Consider the following 15,127-nt stretch of genomic DNA (forward strand, 5'->3'; position numbering starts at 1 on the left):
AGTGGAATAATAAACCTCTTATTCGATGGTTTAGCATATAATACGAGCGGACATTTTGCTCATTGCTCGTATTTTTCCTCGCCCCTGCGGGGCTCGGAAAAATACTACGCAACTCGCAAAATATCCGCACGTATTATGTGCTAAACCATTGAATAAGGTGTATTTCTTAACAAATATTTCGCCACTTTTAGGAGCAAACTGGCTTCTAAAATTCCTCAGACCATAAATACATTCCTTGATTATTAAGATCCGCCACTTAATCGCACTTTCTTCTTTGATTCTATTATTCCGGAAGATATCAATTTAGAAATTTCAATTTTGCAAGATAGCAAGGCCCATGATCTCTGCTCATCTCCAGTAAGGCTGCTGAAATTGGCAAAAAGGGTCATATCCGTACCTCCAGCCACGATCTTTAATCAGTCTATTTGCTCAGGGATTTTTCCATCTAAACTTAAGTGTGCTAAGATTATCCCGATATTTAAGGACGAAGATGACACTCTGCCCGAAAACTACCGACCTATTTCTCTGCTCTCGATTTATAACAGGATTTTTTAAAAAAACTTATGTACTCCAGAGTTACCAAGTTTGTCAAAGATTGCAACATTCTCTATGATCAGCAATACGGTTTTCGCAGTAAGCACAGTACTCAGCATGCTAAATATGATATTGTTAACACAAATCTGTAAAATGTGGACCGCGGTAAACTTTCTTGCGGTGTTTTCATCGATCTCAAGAAGGCCTTTGATACTGTTAACCATGAGATTTTGTTAGCTAAACTTGAAAATTATGGTATTAGAGGTGTAATCAACTCCTGGTTCAGATCATACCTGACTGATCGAAAGCAAACTACGGAAGTTAATAATGTTGTGTCTGAGGCTGAGACGACCTTGTGCGGCGTGCTACAAGGCTCAGTCATCAGACCACTCTTATTCCTACTTTACATCAATGATATTTACAAGTCCTCTTCGTTATTTGCCTTTTATCTATTTGCTGACGATACTAGTATAATACTTGCAAATAACAACCTAAAGGAACTCGAAACACTACATAACATAACATAACATAACATAAAACTTTATTTATACTCGAAGTTTAGAGTAGCTAACAAGCTAATATCTTCGAGCTGACACTACATGAAAATAATATAGAAATATATATATACATTAAATGCATTATAAGAAATAAGAATAAAATAATATTAATAATAATAAGCACATAAAGAAAAAAAAAAGAAAATATTATTTACAATTCACAATTTTAAGTTTAAGTACGTCAGGCAAAAAGAATCTACGTGAAGGTAACATCCTGTATTTTGGTCTTAAAGTCTGCTTGTTAATCGCGAGGATTAGAATTCTTGACTCCGTGACTAACACCTACGCAAACCTTGAAATGAAAGATTATGTAAAATATCTTGGCTTAATGATTGATTCAAATCTTTCATGGAAATACCACATCGAATCTATCTGTCCCAAGATTCGACATTATGTCCTGCGTCGTGTTTTACTTTCGCTTTACAACTCATTAATTGTCCCTTACTTGACTTATGGTATTTGTGGTTGGGGAAACTGTGACTTGACATTTCAAAGAAAGATCGTAAGGGACGGACCATTAGAAAAGTTATGGGGGGGGGGAGGGGAATTTTCGAGACGCAGGAATTTTTTTTCGTTATCAAATTCCTTGTATGAATTTTTTTTTTAGGCCATAGCATGAATATTTTTACGGTTAATTGGCGTGCAAGAATTCTTTTTCATTTAATTTTCCCTTGCGCGAAATTTTTTTTTTGTTCCCCGGCCCCCCCCCCCCCCCATAAGTTTTCTAATGGTCCGTCCCTAACTCTACAAAAACGGGCCTTACGTCTCATTTACTTCAGTAAGTCTAAGGAACACACCGTACCCTTCTTTCTCAAATCAAATTGCCTTCCCCTGCCTAGCCTATTTTTAAGAATTTAAACTAACATAAAACAAGGCAAGTACATAACGATTACGAATTAAGAGAGGCTAACCTAAAGTATTAAATAACTTAATAAGACGTATATGTAAATAGTTTCTTTCTTGTGAAAAAGGCATACATTTTATCGGTTCTAGAGAACTTAACATAAAAGGAGTCGCTAGAGACAGATCTTGCTCTGTAGTTATGAATCTGACTTGTTTTAACGAGTGATTGAGTATGTCGTGAATGCTAACGCAGAAACTTCACGATTTCACAGTTTCAAGGGTTTATTCCAAATAGGAAAGTTCACTGCCAAAGGTACACACGAAATCTAAACCCAACTGACTAAAAAATGAAGATAACATGCTTGAAAAACAAGGCATTGAAATTGATTCCTTAATGATATACATTCCGATCACTACCACGATAATTAAGTGTCCATCTTAATTGTCACGCAATGTTATAATCTCACACACACACCCCCCCTGTTCATTTCCGAAAGGAATGAACAAGGAAAGGTGACTAAATCATGTCCGATTAATAATCTATAAGTAATAAACGTCATAATAAGTTCCTGAGATAGCTCCTCGTCGTCTGCTTGGTCCTGGATTCTGACCTTGGCTGCAACTGCGGCATCCCTCGTCGGCCTGAACACTGGTGCTTTAGGATCAAGGTTTCTGATAGGCGTGCCTGCAGTCATGTCACATGACAGTTCAAGAGGATACAAATGTTGAATAGGCCTCCCAAGGTAGGACTTTCCAGCTCGCACCTTCGCACCCCTGACGACACCATCTCTGCCAGTGATCAGCTCAGCGACGATTCCTAGCTTCTAGTGCCCGCGGTTCTTCTCTTCACCCTTGATTATAACGACGTCTCCCCTTGATAGAGATAGTTGCCTTCGCTTGTGGTGTTTGAGGTTGTGTCTTTCACGAAGGCTTCTTAGGTACTCAGTAGACCACCTCCCCCATACCACATCCTTGCACTTTGCTAGATACCTCGCTAGAAGATCAGGGTTCCCTTGATTGTGGTCTTCAGGAAGTAGGTTAGGACGACCAAAGTGCAGCATGTTTGGGGTTAGCACAGGCAGCTGTACATCTTCTTCCACGTAGCTGAGAGGTCGGTTATTCAGTGCTACTTCCACGTCCAGCAAGACATCTTGCAGTTCGCTCCAGGTGAGAGTTCCATTTCCAACTCTTTTGTTGAAGGCTTGCTTGACAAGGCCAATCATCTCTTGAACTGCCCACCCAACCATGGTGCTTTGGTGAGGTTGAACTGACACTTGATGTTCAGCTTGGCAAGGAAATAGTGCAGTCGTTCATCTTGCATCACATTTCGCAGCCACTTCGCTGCACCCACAAACGTTCGACTGTTATCCGAGTAAATCTTCTCTGGGCGGCCTTTCCTTGCGATGAATCGCTTCAAGGTACTGATAAACTCTTCTGTCTCCATGGTTTTCGACAGTTCGAGGTACAAGGCACGGTTCAGGCTGCAAGCGTACAGGACTATGTAGGCTTTTCCCTCTCTGTTTCTGCTAACTCGGTACTTTACTGGACCCGCATAGTCAACCCCGACGACCGAAAAGGGCGTAGTTCTCACAGTACGATCCTGAGGCAGGTCTCCTGGAAGGGGCCTGGAGTATGCAACAGCATGAAACCTCTTGCATCGGTAGCAGCGCTTAATTAGGCGTTTAACGAGCTGGCACAATCTGGGGACCCAATGTGTCTCTCGCACTTTGGCCATGGTTAAGCTCACTCCCCCATGTAGAAAGGCTTCATGGGCATGCTGCACGAGCTTCTCAGTGTACATCTCACTGTCAGGTAGGTAGACTGGGTAATCACCTTGGATCCTTCCGCGACATTCCAAAGCACCATCATGATTCATCTGCAGGTTAAGTTTCAGCTTATCGTCTTCGAACTGTTCCAATCCGGGACACTTCTTTTGTGTTTTCTTCTCCCAGAGAAGCTTCTGGTAGTTTATCTCCTCTGAGCGCCTGTCTTCCTCGTGTGCTCGGAGTTCCTTGTGTTGTTGGTGAACCTTTGGACCCACGCTCCTACTCTCAAACAGTGCCAAAGGCTTCCCTTCGATAGCAACTCATCAAACACATCCGATTCTGTTCCATTCACAGCTAAGGCGAACACTTGCTTGGTTCCTTTGCTTCTGCCTCAGACTCTGGGGTTGCAGTTGTTACAATATCTGGGGGCCAGCTACCTGGATCCTTCAGCCAATTTGGTCCTTCCCACCATAGCACATTCTCTTTGTTAACTGGTCCGCCTCGACTCCCCAGATCCGCAGGATTCTCTTGTGTCGGTACGTGTCTCCAAATGACGGACTCCTTTTCTTTTATCTTGCGGACACGGTTTCCAACGAATTGCTTTTATTCGCTGGCGCCTCTAGTCCAGTGAAGGGCAACAGTGCTGTCAAGCCAGGCATTTAGTGACTTTACTGGGTACCCGGTCAGAGCATCGTGAACGTTGGTCAGCAAATTAACTGTCATGTGGCCTGCAACCAATTCCAGGCGGGGAATGGTGAGTCCCTGTTTAGTGAGGCGTGCTTTGGCAGCTACCAATCCTTGGTTCACCCATGACGTTTGTTCGACCACTGCATAGTCAGCTGCGGCGACCCCTTGAGCGCTAGCGTCTCCAAAGGCGTGAAGTGCAATTGCTTGAATAGGTTCTCTGGCTGGAACTAGGGCTCTAGGTACTTCAGTTTTAACAGGTAGTTTCATTTCCCACTTCTGCCATAGCTTCAAAAGTTCTTGAGGCAGCTCTGCATCCCAGGCCATCTTCTTTTGACAGGCATCACGGTACAGCACTTTTCCTTCTAAAGTCAAAGGCGAGACTAGGCCGAAGGGGTCATAAACCCTTGCGATTTTGCCCAGCACTCCTCTCTTTGTAGCAGCTACAATTTCTTGGGGGAAGGTAGCTGCAATTTTGTCAAAGACATGGCGGGAGGTACACACTTCGTTTATCGCTCTGCCGTGTTTTATGTTTTTATTTTCGTACTTCTCTGCTGTACCATTTACAGATCGCCTAAACTGCCTTTTAAGAGAGTTGATTTGGGTTTGGAGTCATTTGCTGTTTACAGAAGCGCTGCTTCTGCGATCAATTTACAGAAGTCGACAGTAACCAAGTCGAAATTGACTGGTACCATGTCCGTTCCGCTTGGCTGGAAAGTACATCTTTCGCTCAAGACTTTTAAGCTTTTCTTGGCTTCACAGCTCGTACTTTTGTCTGGGACGTAATGCTAAATCCTGGTCCACTAAGCAATGAATCCTTCGGTCCTTCGGAGCGACTTGGCTTTGGAAATGAAAGTTTCTCTTCCCTGGATAGTGAAAGCGACGGCCATGACTCATTTGCAAGTCAATTTAACACTTCAACGAGCTCGCTTGATGACTTTGAACCTCATCTCTATTTTAATCTGGGTCTACCGTGTAAAGGTCTAAGAATTGGTCATTGGAATGTTAACCATCTAACTTCATCTAAATTTGATCAAATCAAATTGTTTTTGAAAAACAAAGATGGAACACCACAAGTTGATGTCCTTTGGTTAAATGAAACTTTCTTAAAGTCTGATATCCCGGACTCTCTTTACTCTGTTCCAGGATTTACGATCTTCAGACGTGACCGGCGAATTAAAAATGGCGGTGGAATACTGGATTTTGTTAATGGTGAATTGTCTGCAATCCGTAGGACTGATCTGGAAGACTCAAATTTGGAAATATTGTGGCTCGGGATTGCTCCTTTCAAATCTAAAAGATCCCCATTGCTGGCTGGAATCTATCGACCTCCATCTTCTACCAGGGCTGATGATATCGCCCTTGAAAATAACATTGAAAGAGCTGATTTATTTAATAAAGAGACTATCTTGGTCGGAGATTTTAATATTGATGCCTCCAATCCCGAGACGTACAATAAACATCGCTTTAGCGAGAGCTTGAATAGTATGAATTTCAAACACCTTGTCTCTAGAACGACACGACCAGTGAGTAATACGTGCTTAGATCACATTCACACCAACAATCCTCAGCGCATCCAGAATATTGTCTGTCCTAACATTGGTCTCTCCGATCATCTACCAGTCTTCGCGGTAAAACTTTTCAGCCGTAATAACGAACGTAATGATCAACAAAAGGGTAACACCTATATCAAGTATCGCAAAATGAAGGATTTTAACGATTAGCAGTTTAAATCTGCGCTCAAAGAAACCCTATGGGACTCGGTATTTGTTTTTGACGATATCGATGATATGCTCTCCTCGTGGGAATCGTTGTTTAATTCGGCACTGGATTCGAATTGTCCTTGGCGAGTTAAACGAGCTGCAAAGGCCAAAAAATCGCCCTGGTTAGATAGTTCTGTCATAAAGCAGCTGAGGAAGCGGGACAGGCTTCTAAAAATTGCAAAAAGATCAAAAACTCCTGCCGACTGAGAAAGTTACAAAAGAGCTCGGAATAAAGCAGTTTTTCTATTGAGAAGAGCTAAGTCCGAGTTCTTTAAAACTGCCTTCGATCGAGAATAATAAGAATAACCCCTAAGGGAATCTGGAAGACCATCAAATCGCTCATCGGTGTCAATAAACAGCAATCGATTAATCACCTAAGAATCAAAGAGAAAGATTTAGGAAATAACGAAGAAATGACTGAAGCATTCAATGTACACTTCTCAACAGTTGCAGATAAGCTGAGAAAACTGTTACCCGACGTGCCGTTTGACACCTCTAACTTGAGTAACTTTGTAAGATCTCGGAAGGATGAAGTGCTGCTTTCTCAATTCCACCTATAGCAGAAGCAGATGTTGTTGGCTATCTTTTGAAAATTGATTCCAATAAATCTACTGGTGTCGACGGCATCAGTTCTCGAATGCTTAAACTAGCTGCTCCGATTATTGCACCTTCAATCACAAAGTTGATCAACCTATCTTTTTCTTTGAACGTGTTTCCCAGTCTTTGGAAAACTGCCAAGGTAACACCAATCTTCAAAAGCTGAGACCCCACTGATGTTACAAACTATCGTCCAATATCAGTTTTACCCATTCTGTCTAAGATCGCTGAGAGATGTTCATAATGCACTCTACAACTTTTTGTGCGAAAACGAGTTAATCTACATCAGACAATCGGGCTTTCGCTCGAAGCACAGTACTGAAACTGTCTTGATCAAGATTATTGACGATCTGCTATTCAACCTAAACAATTACCGTGTAAGTGGAATGGTTTTGGTAGATTATCGTAAAGCGTTTGACATGATTGATCATACCCTGTTGTTAAAGAAACTTGAAATGTATGGGATTAGTAGGGATTCCCTTCAATGGTTTACCTCTTATTTGAAGGACAGACGCCAACTTTTTAAGCTCGGAGATAAACAGTCAAGTGTTGCTATTGTTCTTCATGGTATTCCCTAGGGGTCCATACTTGGCCCCTTGTTATTTATCGTCTTTATCAATGACTTACCGCTTTACGTCACTTCATCAAGAATTGATTTGTATGCCGACGATACAACGCTGACTTCCAGTACGAACTATAGCTCTATCGGAAGGCTAGAGGGTACCCTAAACTCGTCAATTGCCGAAATCGTCGATTGGGCAGCTTCGAACAAACTGCCAATTAATGAAGGTAAAACCAAGGCTATGCTAATCACTGGCAAGCGTCTCCCCTCAAAGATCAATGAAGAAATGACTTTAACTATTAAAGGAACTGAACTCGAACTCGTTCCCAGTGCTAAGCTGCTAGTTACGAAATTGATTCTGAACTGTCATTTACTTCCCATGTGGAGAAACTTTGTAAAAAACTGTCTCATCGAATTGGCGTATTAAAAAAGATAAGATCTTGCCTGCCCACGAAACAAAGGCTATTGTATTATAATACTATGATAAGGTCTGTATTGCATTATATCAGTTCAATCTGGACTAGTTGTGATAAGGAGAATTTAAGCCGTGTTTTTAAGCTACAAAAGAGAGCAGCAAGGGTAATTTCCGACGCTAATAACCAAGCGTCTAGTCTTAAGCTTTTTAATAGTCTACAGTGGCTTCCTTTTTATGAAGAAGTGAAAATAGCTAAATGTTTAAATGTTGTGTGGCATATAAACGCATCAAGGGTGAAGTTCCCTTATATATTGAAGACTCATTAAGACTCAACGGCCAGCAACATAGTCGTGTAACTAGACATAGTAATATAAATTTTATTTGCCCAAAATTTAATCGAGTCACCGAAGGCGGTAGGTCTTTCGCAGTTTCTAATTGCCAACTCTGGAACAGCTTAAGTCTAAACCTTAGAAATGCAGTATCACTAGAATCCTTTAAGAATAATTATCGAAATATCTTATTTAAAGAGCAGCAGGAAATACACCATTTCATAGTTTAATCATATTCTTGCATGTATTTCACTAGCCGTATCATTAGCTCTTATATACTCATTCATATTGATGTAGAACTTTTATATTTCCTTAGTTTTATTTATTTTGTACTTAGACTTTGTATATTCTGAATCTTATGCTTTTTGTAATTTTAATTTAGATAGAGGGCCACAAGTTTACTAGTTTCTGTAACTATTCCGTGCTACCCTCTTTAAATAAAGTCTATTATTATTATTATTATTATTATTATTATTATAATTATTAGAGTCTTTGTTCCACCTCAATCCAAGGAGTCCACAATCCCCCGGCTTCACTCCTAGCTTCTAGTTGCTGCTGTATTATGGCATCATAATCTTTCAATTTTGCCGTTCCGTTTTAGGCGCTGTATTAGTGAGGCAAGGCGCTTAAGGCTTCCGGTCTTATTATTAGGCAAGGGGGATGGCCTAATTTCCAAGGGAGCGCAGTTTCGTACCATCCCTCTGGACTGCGTTTAAGCTGTTCAAGGAACTCCTGGTGCACAACGTCCTGATCTCCGATAGGCGTGTCTTGCAATCCCAAAACGTTCATACGGCACAGTTCTTCGTAGTCTCCAATTGAGGTCTGTGTCAAGAACATGTTTTGAGAGTCAACTTCAGCACCTGATAACATTATCGTCCACCCGAACCTGGTCTGCTCGGCTCGCCCACGGCTCCTGCGCGCTGATAACCGGCCATCTTGATCTTCGTGTACTCATTTGCCCCCAGTATCACATGGATGGGAAGGAGTTCCTTTGTGTCGGTTTCTTCCATTCGGACACCTTTAAGATGTGGATATCGCCCCAGCATCTCAGGATAGTTAGGATTCTCCAGGGTTAGTAGCTCGCGCTGTTCGATTTTCGTCACGCAGACTGGTAGCACGCACTACTCTAGTGTATCGCATATCTTCACATCATAGGTCTCGACGCGCTGGGTGACCAATCCCACGATTGATTTAATACCACGTGTCAGGGTTCGAGAAGGCTTTACTTTCAAGAGATTCACCAAGAAGGCTGATATGTACGACCCAGTGGCCCCAGTGTCAAGTAACGCACGGCGTTTCACTCCATTGACCTTGATTATAACTACTGGGTGGCAGACGTTCTCCCCCACGTGTGCGGCGGTCATTGCAGCTCCTTCGTTTGCAGGTCGGGTAGGCTGATCGCAGATAGATGTGTGATGCCTCTGCTTACAGCCAGCGCAGTTTCCTCGGCTTCGACAGTGAGCTGCTCGATGAGGGCCAGTGCAATTAAAAGAAAGCCTCTTCTCTTGTAGAAATTTCTTCCTATCGGCGGCGCTTGAGATAACTGTACAATCACTAGGCTTGTGTGAGGTGTTATTGCAAAACCACACCCCAGTGGTGCATTCGGGTCTTGGTCTTCTACGTAAAAACTTTTGTCACAGGATTTCGCGATTTCACGGGGGTGAATCTCCTCCCACCCGCGAAGGGCGTTGATAAGCTGAGTTAAATCCCACGTTTTCCAGTCCGGTTTCCCTTGAACTAGTTCCGCTTTGATTCCCGGCAGCTTGTTCAATCCGACGTTTTTCCTAGAGTTTCAAGCGACTGAACATTGTACAGGATTGTCTCGAAGAAATCGTGAATCTTCGCGGGATGTGTTCCGGAAATAACAGGGAGCACTTGGATGTTTTCCGCATAGGCATGAATAATCTCGCTTGTCTGGCCGTCATTTGTTTGAGGAATATTTTTCGCACGCTCGTAGCCTTCTGATGTAAAAGGTAGGCCATCGATCCCCTTTCTCACTCGCGGCTCCACTAACGTCTTTAGATAGGCAAATTTCGTGACCGCTGGCAGACCGGTCTTGTCAATCTCCGCCTCAAATTTATTCCAAAATGCCAGCCAGTTCTCAAGGGCTCCATTGTACTTCGTGATGACAAGCTTCGGAAGTTTGACATTCTGTTTACCCGGAGAGGCAACCTTTTCCTTTTCGAACTCTGCCTTCTGCTCCAGTTGCTGTCCTTTCGAACTTTAATTGTTCTTCACGCTGGCGGGCCAACAGGGTCTCCTTTGTTTCTCTTTCTTCATTCTCCGCATCAGCCACCATTCGTTTCACACGCTCTTCGAGTAAGGTGATCTCCGTATCTGCAGCGTCGATTTTCAATTCGAATTCTTTCCCCCATTCTTTAACTTTGTCTAAGGCCTCCCCACCTTCAAGCTTGGCTTGTTCGACCTCTCTCTTGATTTCTTCCGCGCCGATAACAATGCTCTGTAAAGCTTCTTTATGTCGACGAATTTTCTCGGTGATCCCGGTACTAATAATACCCTCTGTCTTCTCGTGGGTGAGCTCCAAAAGCTGTAGTTTTGCTTTCAGTTTTCCGATATGCATCTCCATTATTCTCACGGTCCCGTCGGAGGTGCCACTTTTGTCGTGAACGCTAACGCAGAAACTTCACGATTTCACAGTTTCAAGGGTTTATTCCAAATAGGGAAGTTTACTGCCAAAGGTACACACGAAATCTAAACCCAACTAACTAAAAAATGAAGATAACATGCTTAAAAAACAAGGTATTGAAATTGATCCCTTAATGATATACATTCCGATCACTACCACTATAATTAAGTGTCCATCTTAATTGTCACGCAATGTTATAATCTCACACAAGTATACTAACTGGTGCTGTCTGTCTGTTGATATCATACAATAAATAGCTACAATCCCTATTTACTGTATAGTAGTGTCTTCACTGTTATTTAGTCCATCTATATATAAATCTTGTTTTGTAATATGTCTTCAGCTTCCCCCGCCTCGACTAGTTTATAAGCTGTTTCCGGGTGGGAAAGTAATGTAATTAGTTATTTTCCAATTTTCAATAAAATTTGTTGTTGTTGTTGCTGTTGTTGGTGGCTTGTTCGTAGCCAGTGGGTGGCTTACGTCTATTTTATTGACATTATGTGTTCTAGCCAGTGGGTGGCTTGCGCAGTTCCATTTAGTTTTATAGATGGTTTTCACTGTGACGTCATCAAATTGTAAAGTCAAAATAGCGAGGTTTTACGAATTCTTATTTACACTAGGTTGACGATAAACAAAAAGTGGATCTTTGTACAAGTTTCCATTCCCGTAGCATGTTTCGTTTCGAAAATACAGCAATTTGAACTTCCGAGTTTTCACAGTGCGTGACACCAAAATAGGAATGCTGTCTCGTTGAAAAAGTCTGTCCTCTTGATTTTCAGCAACATAACCACTTCAAGTATTAGAAGATATGTTTATGCGTACGTACGCTAGTTCTCGAGTGAAAAGAAAGAGCTTTTATAGAAAAAGTAAACTCCAGATGTTTTTGTTGATTTCCGGCAGCCATGTTGGTGCACCAAAACGGTGCACCAATATGGCGTCTCATACAAAGCTCTACAAAGGTGCGTGAAACGTTTCGCCAACTAACTCAGAAACTATGGGCCACAAAGACCTGAGACTTGGACAAATTGTTTATATATTAGTCTTCTATAACATTTCATTTTCTTGGTTTCTTCCACTAGACGGTTTCCAATTTAATTTTTTGTTGCGTGACAGTGAAAACGATCTATTAGTTTTACTTGTTTTGCCATTGGTTGGCCTGTGTGTAGCCAGTGGGTGGCCACGCAGTTTCTTTTGGTCTTCTTATTTTCCCCGTTCTCGACCGCTCGGTTTGGACAGCGCTTGGCTTGAAGCCAGCCGCACCCAAGGTTTGTGTGTTTTCTTGCTGGGACAAACTGAGATTTAGAGGAGAGCTAGAAAGCTACAGCACTGATCGAGTTCAGTGGTGAGCGCCGGTGTCGAAGATGACCAATGAAACTGAACCAAGACAACGTGAATGTCAAAAGCTGATTATTTGTACGCTGTCTTTCTCTCCGATTATAATTATGGCCATTTGCTTTGCCGTTTGGAGACCCATTTTAGTACCGTTTCCTCTCCAAGTTGTGAAGATGCTTGCTCTACATATTAGTGATGATAATCAGAGGCGTTTGGACAACGAACTGCGGCTTTTAGAGGCGGAATGGAAATTGTATGAAATGGAGAAACAATTTGGCCAACAGCGGTGTAACAAGAATGAAGACAGGTCAGGAAAGGATGTTTCGTGGCTAACTGTTATGGTCAGTGATGGCTTTGTCGTTCCTGCTTTGGTTCTTGGTCACTCAATTCAGACATTTTCTTGTCACAAAACTATGATTGCGCTTATATCTGGAAATGTGAGTAAAGATACACAAAAGGCGCTTCAGAGCGTCGGATGGGAAACTCGTTTGGTCGAAGAAATGGATTGCAACTGGATGGATGCTAAAGTTGGTGGAGATCGAAATAGCGGACTTTTTGGAAGACCTCTAGGACACAGAATTAAGGGAACACACACAAGATTTTACGCGTGGAACTTTACAGAGTTTACTAAAATTATTTATGTTGACGCCGATTACATATTGATGACCAATATTGATGAACTGTTTCAAATCACGGAACATTTTGCCGCCGTCCCTTGCTCCAGACCTGGTGTTTTGGACCTTTGCTTCAATGCAGGCCTTCTGGTGATCAAGCCAGATTTGAAAACCTACCAAAGAATCATGAAACTCTGGCGCGAAACAACAGAAAAAGACACCTGCCCAAATGATCAGGTCTTACTCAATGATTTTTATACACCCGGTGGCTGGAAAGCAATTCCCTACGCTTATAATATTAGGCGATTCGTCTTTAGACCTTTGAAGTCATTCCACTACGCCTGCTGCCGCCCTCAAAAGCCATGGATTGGAGAATGTCGACCAAGTAGAAAAGAAGCCAAGGCGTTTGCCGGTCCAATCATAACTGTCTTTGATATGGCGTTAGTATTCTGGAGGAACTTGTATGAGGCATTACAAAAATACGAGTTAGAGGATTGGTGGAGATCTACATCGTTCTTTAGGCCAACACAGGAGCTCCCAATTGCTTCAAATTACACTTGCAGGCTTAATGATTAAATAATCTCGGCTTAGTCCTATAAAAACACGTTCTAAAACAAAACGCGATATTCTTAAACGATAAAAACTCGCAAATAATAGAATATTTTACCAGATATTATCCCTCCCTGGCAAATTGGATCTGAATGAGGCAAATTTTTTTCAGGCTTAAAGCTGTTTTGGAAAAGATTGTCATTAACTTGCACTCTCCTGTATTGAACACGATGAGATTACGAGATATAGGGCAAAAAAACGTTACTTTTACCATACCTCACACAGGCTGGCAAATAATGATTTGTTTTTGACAAGGTATAGTTTTGTCTTGCAAATGAATGTCTATCGAGATTCAACATCTTTAACTTCAACGTCGATGAAAATTTTCATCGACATTTTACTATCTGTAAAACGTGGTTTGGAAAAATTTCGTCCACATTTTCCCAGAAAACTCGAAATGTCGGCGAAAATTTCCATGGACATTTTATTACCACACTGAAAATTTCGTTCAATTTTTCCACCATTTTTTCTCTCTTGGAGTGGACATGTCGGTGGAAATTTCCACCTACACTGCTGTCGTGATGAAATTTAAAGGACAATATTTAGCTGTTAACGTTGATTTTATTTTACATCAAGGCAAGTGTTCAAAACAAGGCCCAACTCTGCGCGAGCTTTGCTTGCATTTCCGATTTCGTACTTTCCGATAAGGAACAGAATTAAAATACAAACAAACAACTGTGTTGGATAAATCTGGCCACGGTTGTGGCAGGTTTAATGAAATCAAAGCTAACAGAATCACAACACATCGATATATGTAAACCGATTAACCTAATGAATACAAAATGGGGCCACAAAAATCCGCCACAAACTACAAAACTAAATATTTCAGAAAAGGAAAAAAGAAGAAACAGGAAATACCGTGAACAATAATAACCTGCAAGCAGGTGAAAGTGGAGGAGGAGGGAAAGATTTTGCTCGAGATCTGACCGAGTTGATGACGAGGGAGAGAAGGTAGAATTACTGGGAAAGAGAGAAGGAAGAATTACTGGGAAAATACCTCGATATACCTACTTAACCCTGACACCGCCCTATAACCTAATTGGCTAGATTTGCAGTACCTGGTACAGCCTGACCTAGCGAGTTATCATGTGAGTATCATGCCTTGCCATGAACTACATTATGTCTGCCATAATCATGTCTAGTTATTTAAGTAATAGCCATTGTTTTGCGTTGAAATGGCAAGCTTATTTGATTTTAAAATAATCGGGATCATGAAAAAATGTCTCCTTTCATAAAAACTCAACATTCTTGAATCTGATCATCCTGTAAAATGAGCTAGGTACAGGGGCGGATCCAGGATTTTTTTTAGGAGGGGGTGCACTCGTCTCTTGCTCTACTTCAACACCAATAAACCACATAATTTTTTTTTTGCAGAATACCAGTTGTATTAGAAAACCGCAGATCATCTCAGGGGGGGGGGGGGTGCGCACCCATTCACCCTCCCCCTAGATCCGCCCCTGAGGTAAGAGTAAAATGTGTTATCGTTATGCCATGGGGCAAGCATGAGAATAAATTAAAACAACAATCTCAGTTAGTTGACTTGTATTTGCGTTCAGGAAATCCCGCCCGGTTAAAGTTTTGGTTTTCATTTTGTTGCTTCCAGTTGGAGAGTCTTCCTCCGATCATCCTTCTCCTCTCACTGTTTCTGTCTGCCACAATACAATACAGCTGAAGGTTTTCAGTTCCACTTACACAGGCCCCTAGCTGATCCTAAGAAGCAAAAGAAAACACAATGATTGTTTGTCTCCGGCTCCTCTGAAACGTTAAGGGAGAAATTTCGTTTTCCAGTTTTTTTTTCTGCTGGTCATGCGGCTGATATAGTCCTTAGTTCTGAATAACTAATTATAAACGTTTGCAGAAATAACATGCTAGCTA

At 41.7% G+C, this 15,127-nt stretch overlaps 2 protein-coding genes across 2 annotated transcripts; one reads left to right on the forward strand and one right to left on the reverse strand.

Moving 5' to 3' along the window:
* Window positions 1-2,758: 2,758 nt before the first annotated feature.
* On the reverse strand, window positions 2,759-3,157 carry LOC140945253 (uncharacterized). The gene has a single exon (XM_073394303.1). It carries the CDS (start codon window positions 3,155-3,157, stop codon window positions 2,759-2,761), a length of 399 nt encoding a protein of 132 aa, XP_073250404.1.
* An 8,836-nt stretch (window positions 3,158-11,993) lies between these two features.
* Window positions 11,994-14,846, forward strand: LOC140946466 (glycogenin-1-like). Its single transcript, XM_073395591.1, has 2 exons — window positions 11,994-14,531; window positions 14,715-14,846. The coding sequence occupies exon 1, from the start codon at window positions 12,059-12,061 to the stop codon at window positions 13,217-13,219; it is 1,161 nt and encodes a 386-aa protein (XP_073251692.1). The 5' UTR covers window positions 11,994-12,058; the 3' UTR covers window positions 13,220-14,531; window positions 14,715-14,846.
* The last annotated feature ends 281 nt before the right edge of the window (window positions 14,847-15,127 follow it).

This window comes from Porites lutea, chromosome 8, assembly GCF_958299795.1.
Source record: "Porites lutea chromosome 8, jaPorLute2.1, whole genome shotgun sequence".
NCBI lineage: Eukaryota > Metazoa > Cnidaria > Anthozoa > Scleractinia > Poritidae > Porites > Porites lutea.

Coding starts and splice junctions, on each gene's coding strand:
- LOC140945253 (XM_073394303.1), bottom strand. CDS start 3,157: ATGATTGGCCTTGTCAAGCAAGCCTTCAACAAAAGAGTTGGAAATGGA.
- LOC140946466 (XM_073395591.1), top strand. CDS start 12,059: ATGACCAATGAAACTGAACCAAGACAACGTGAATGTCAAAAGCTGATT.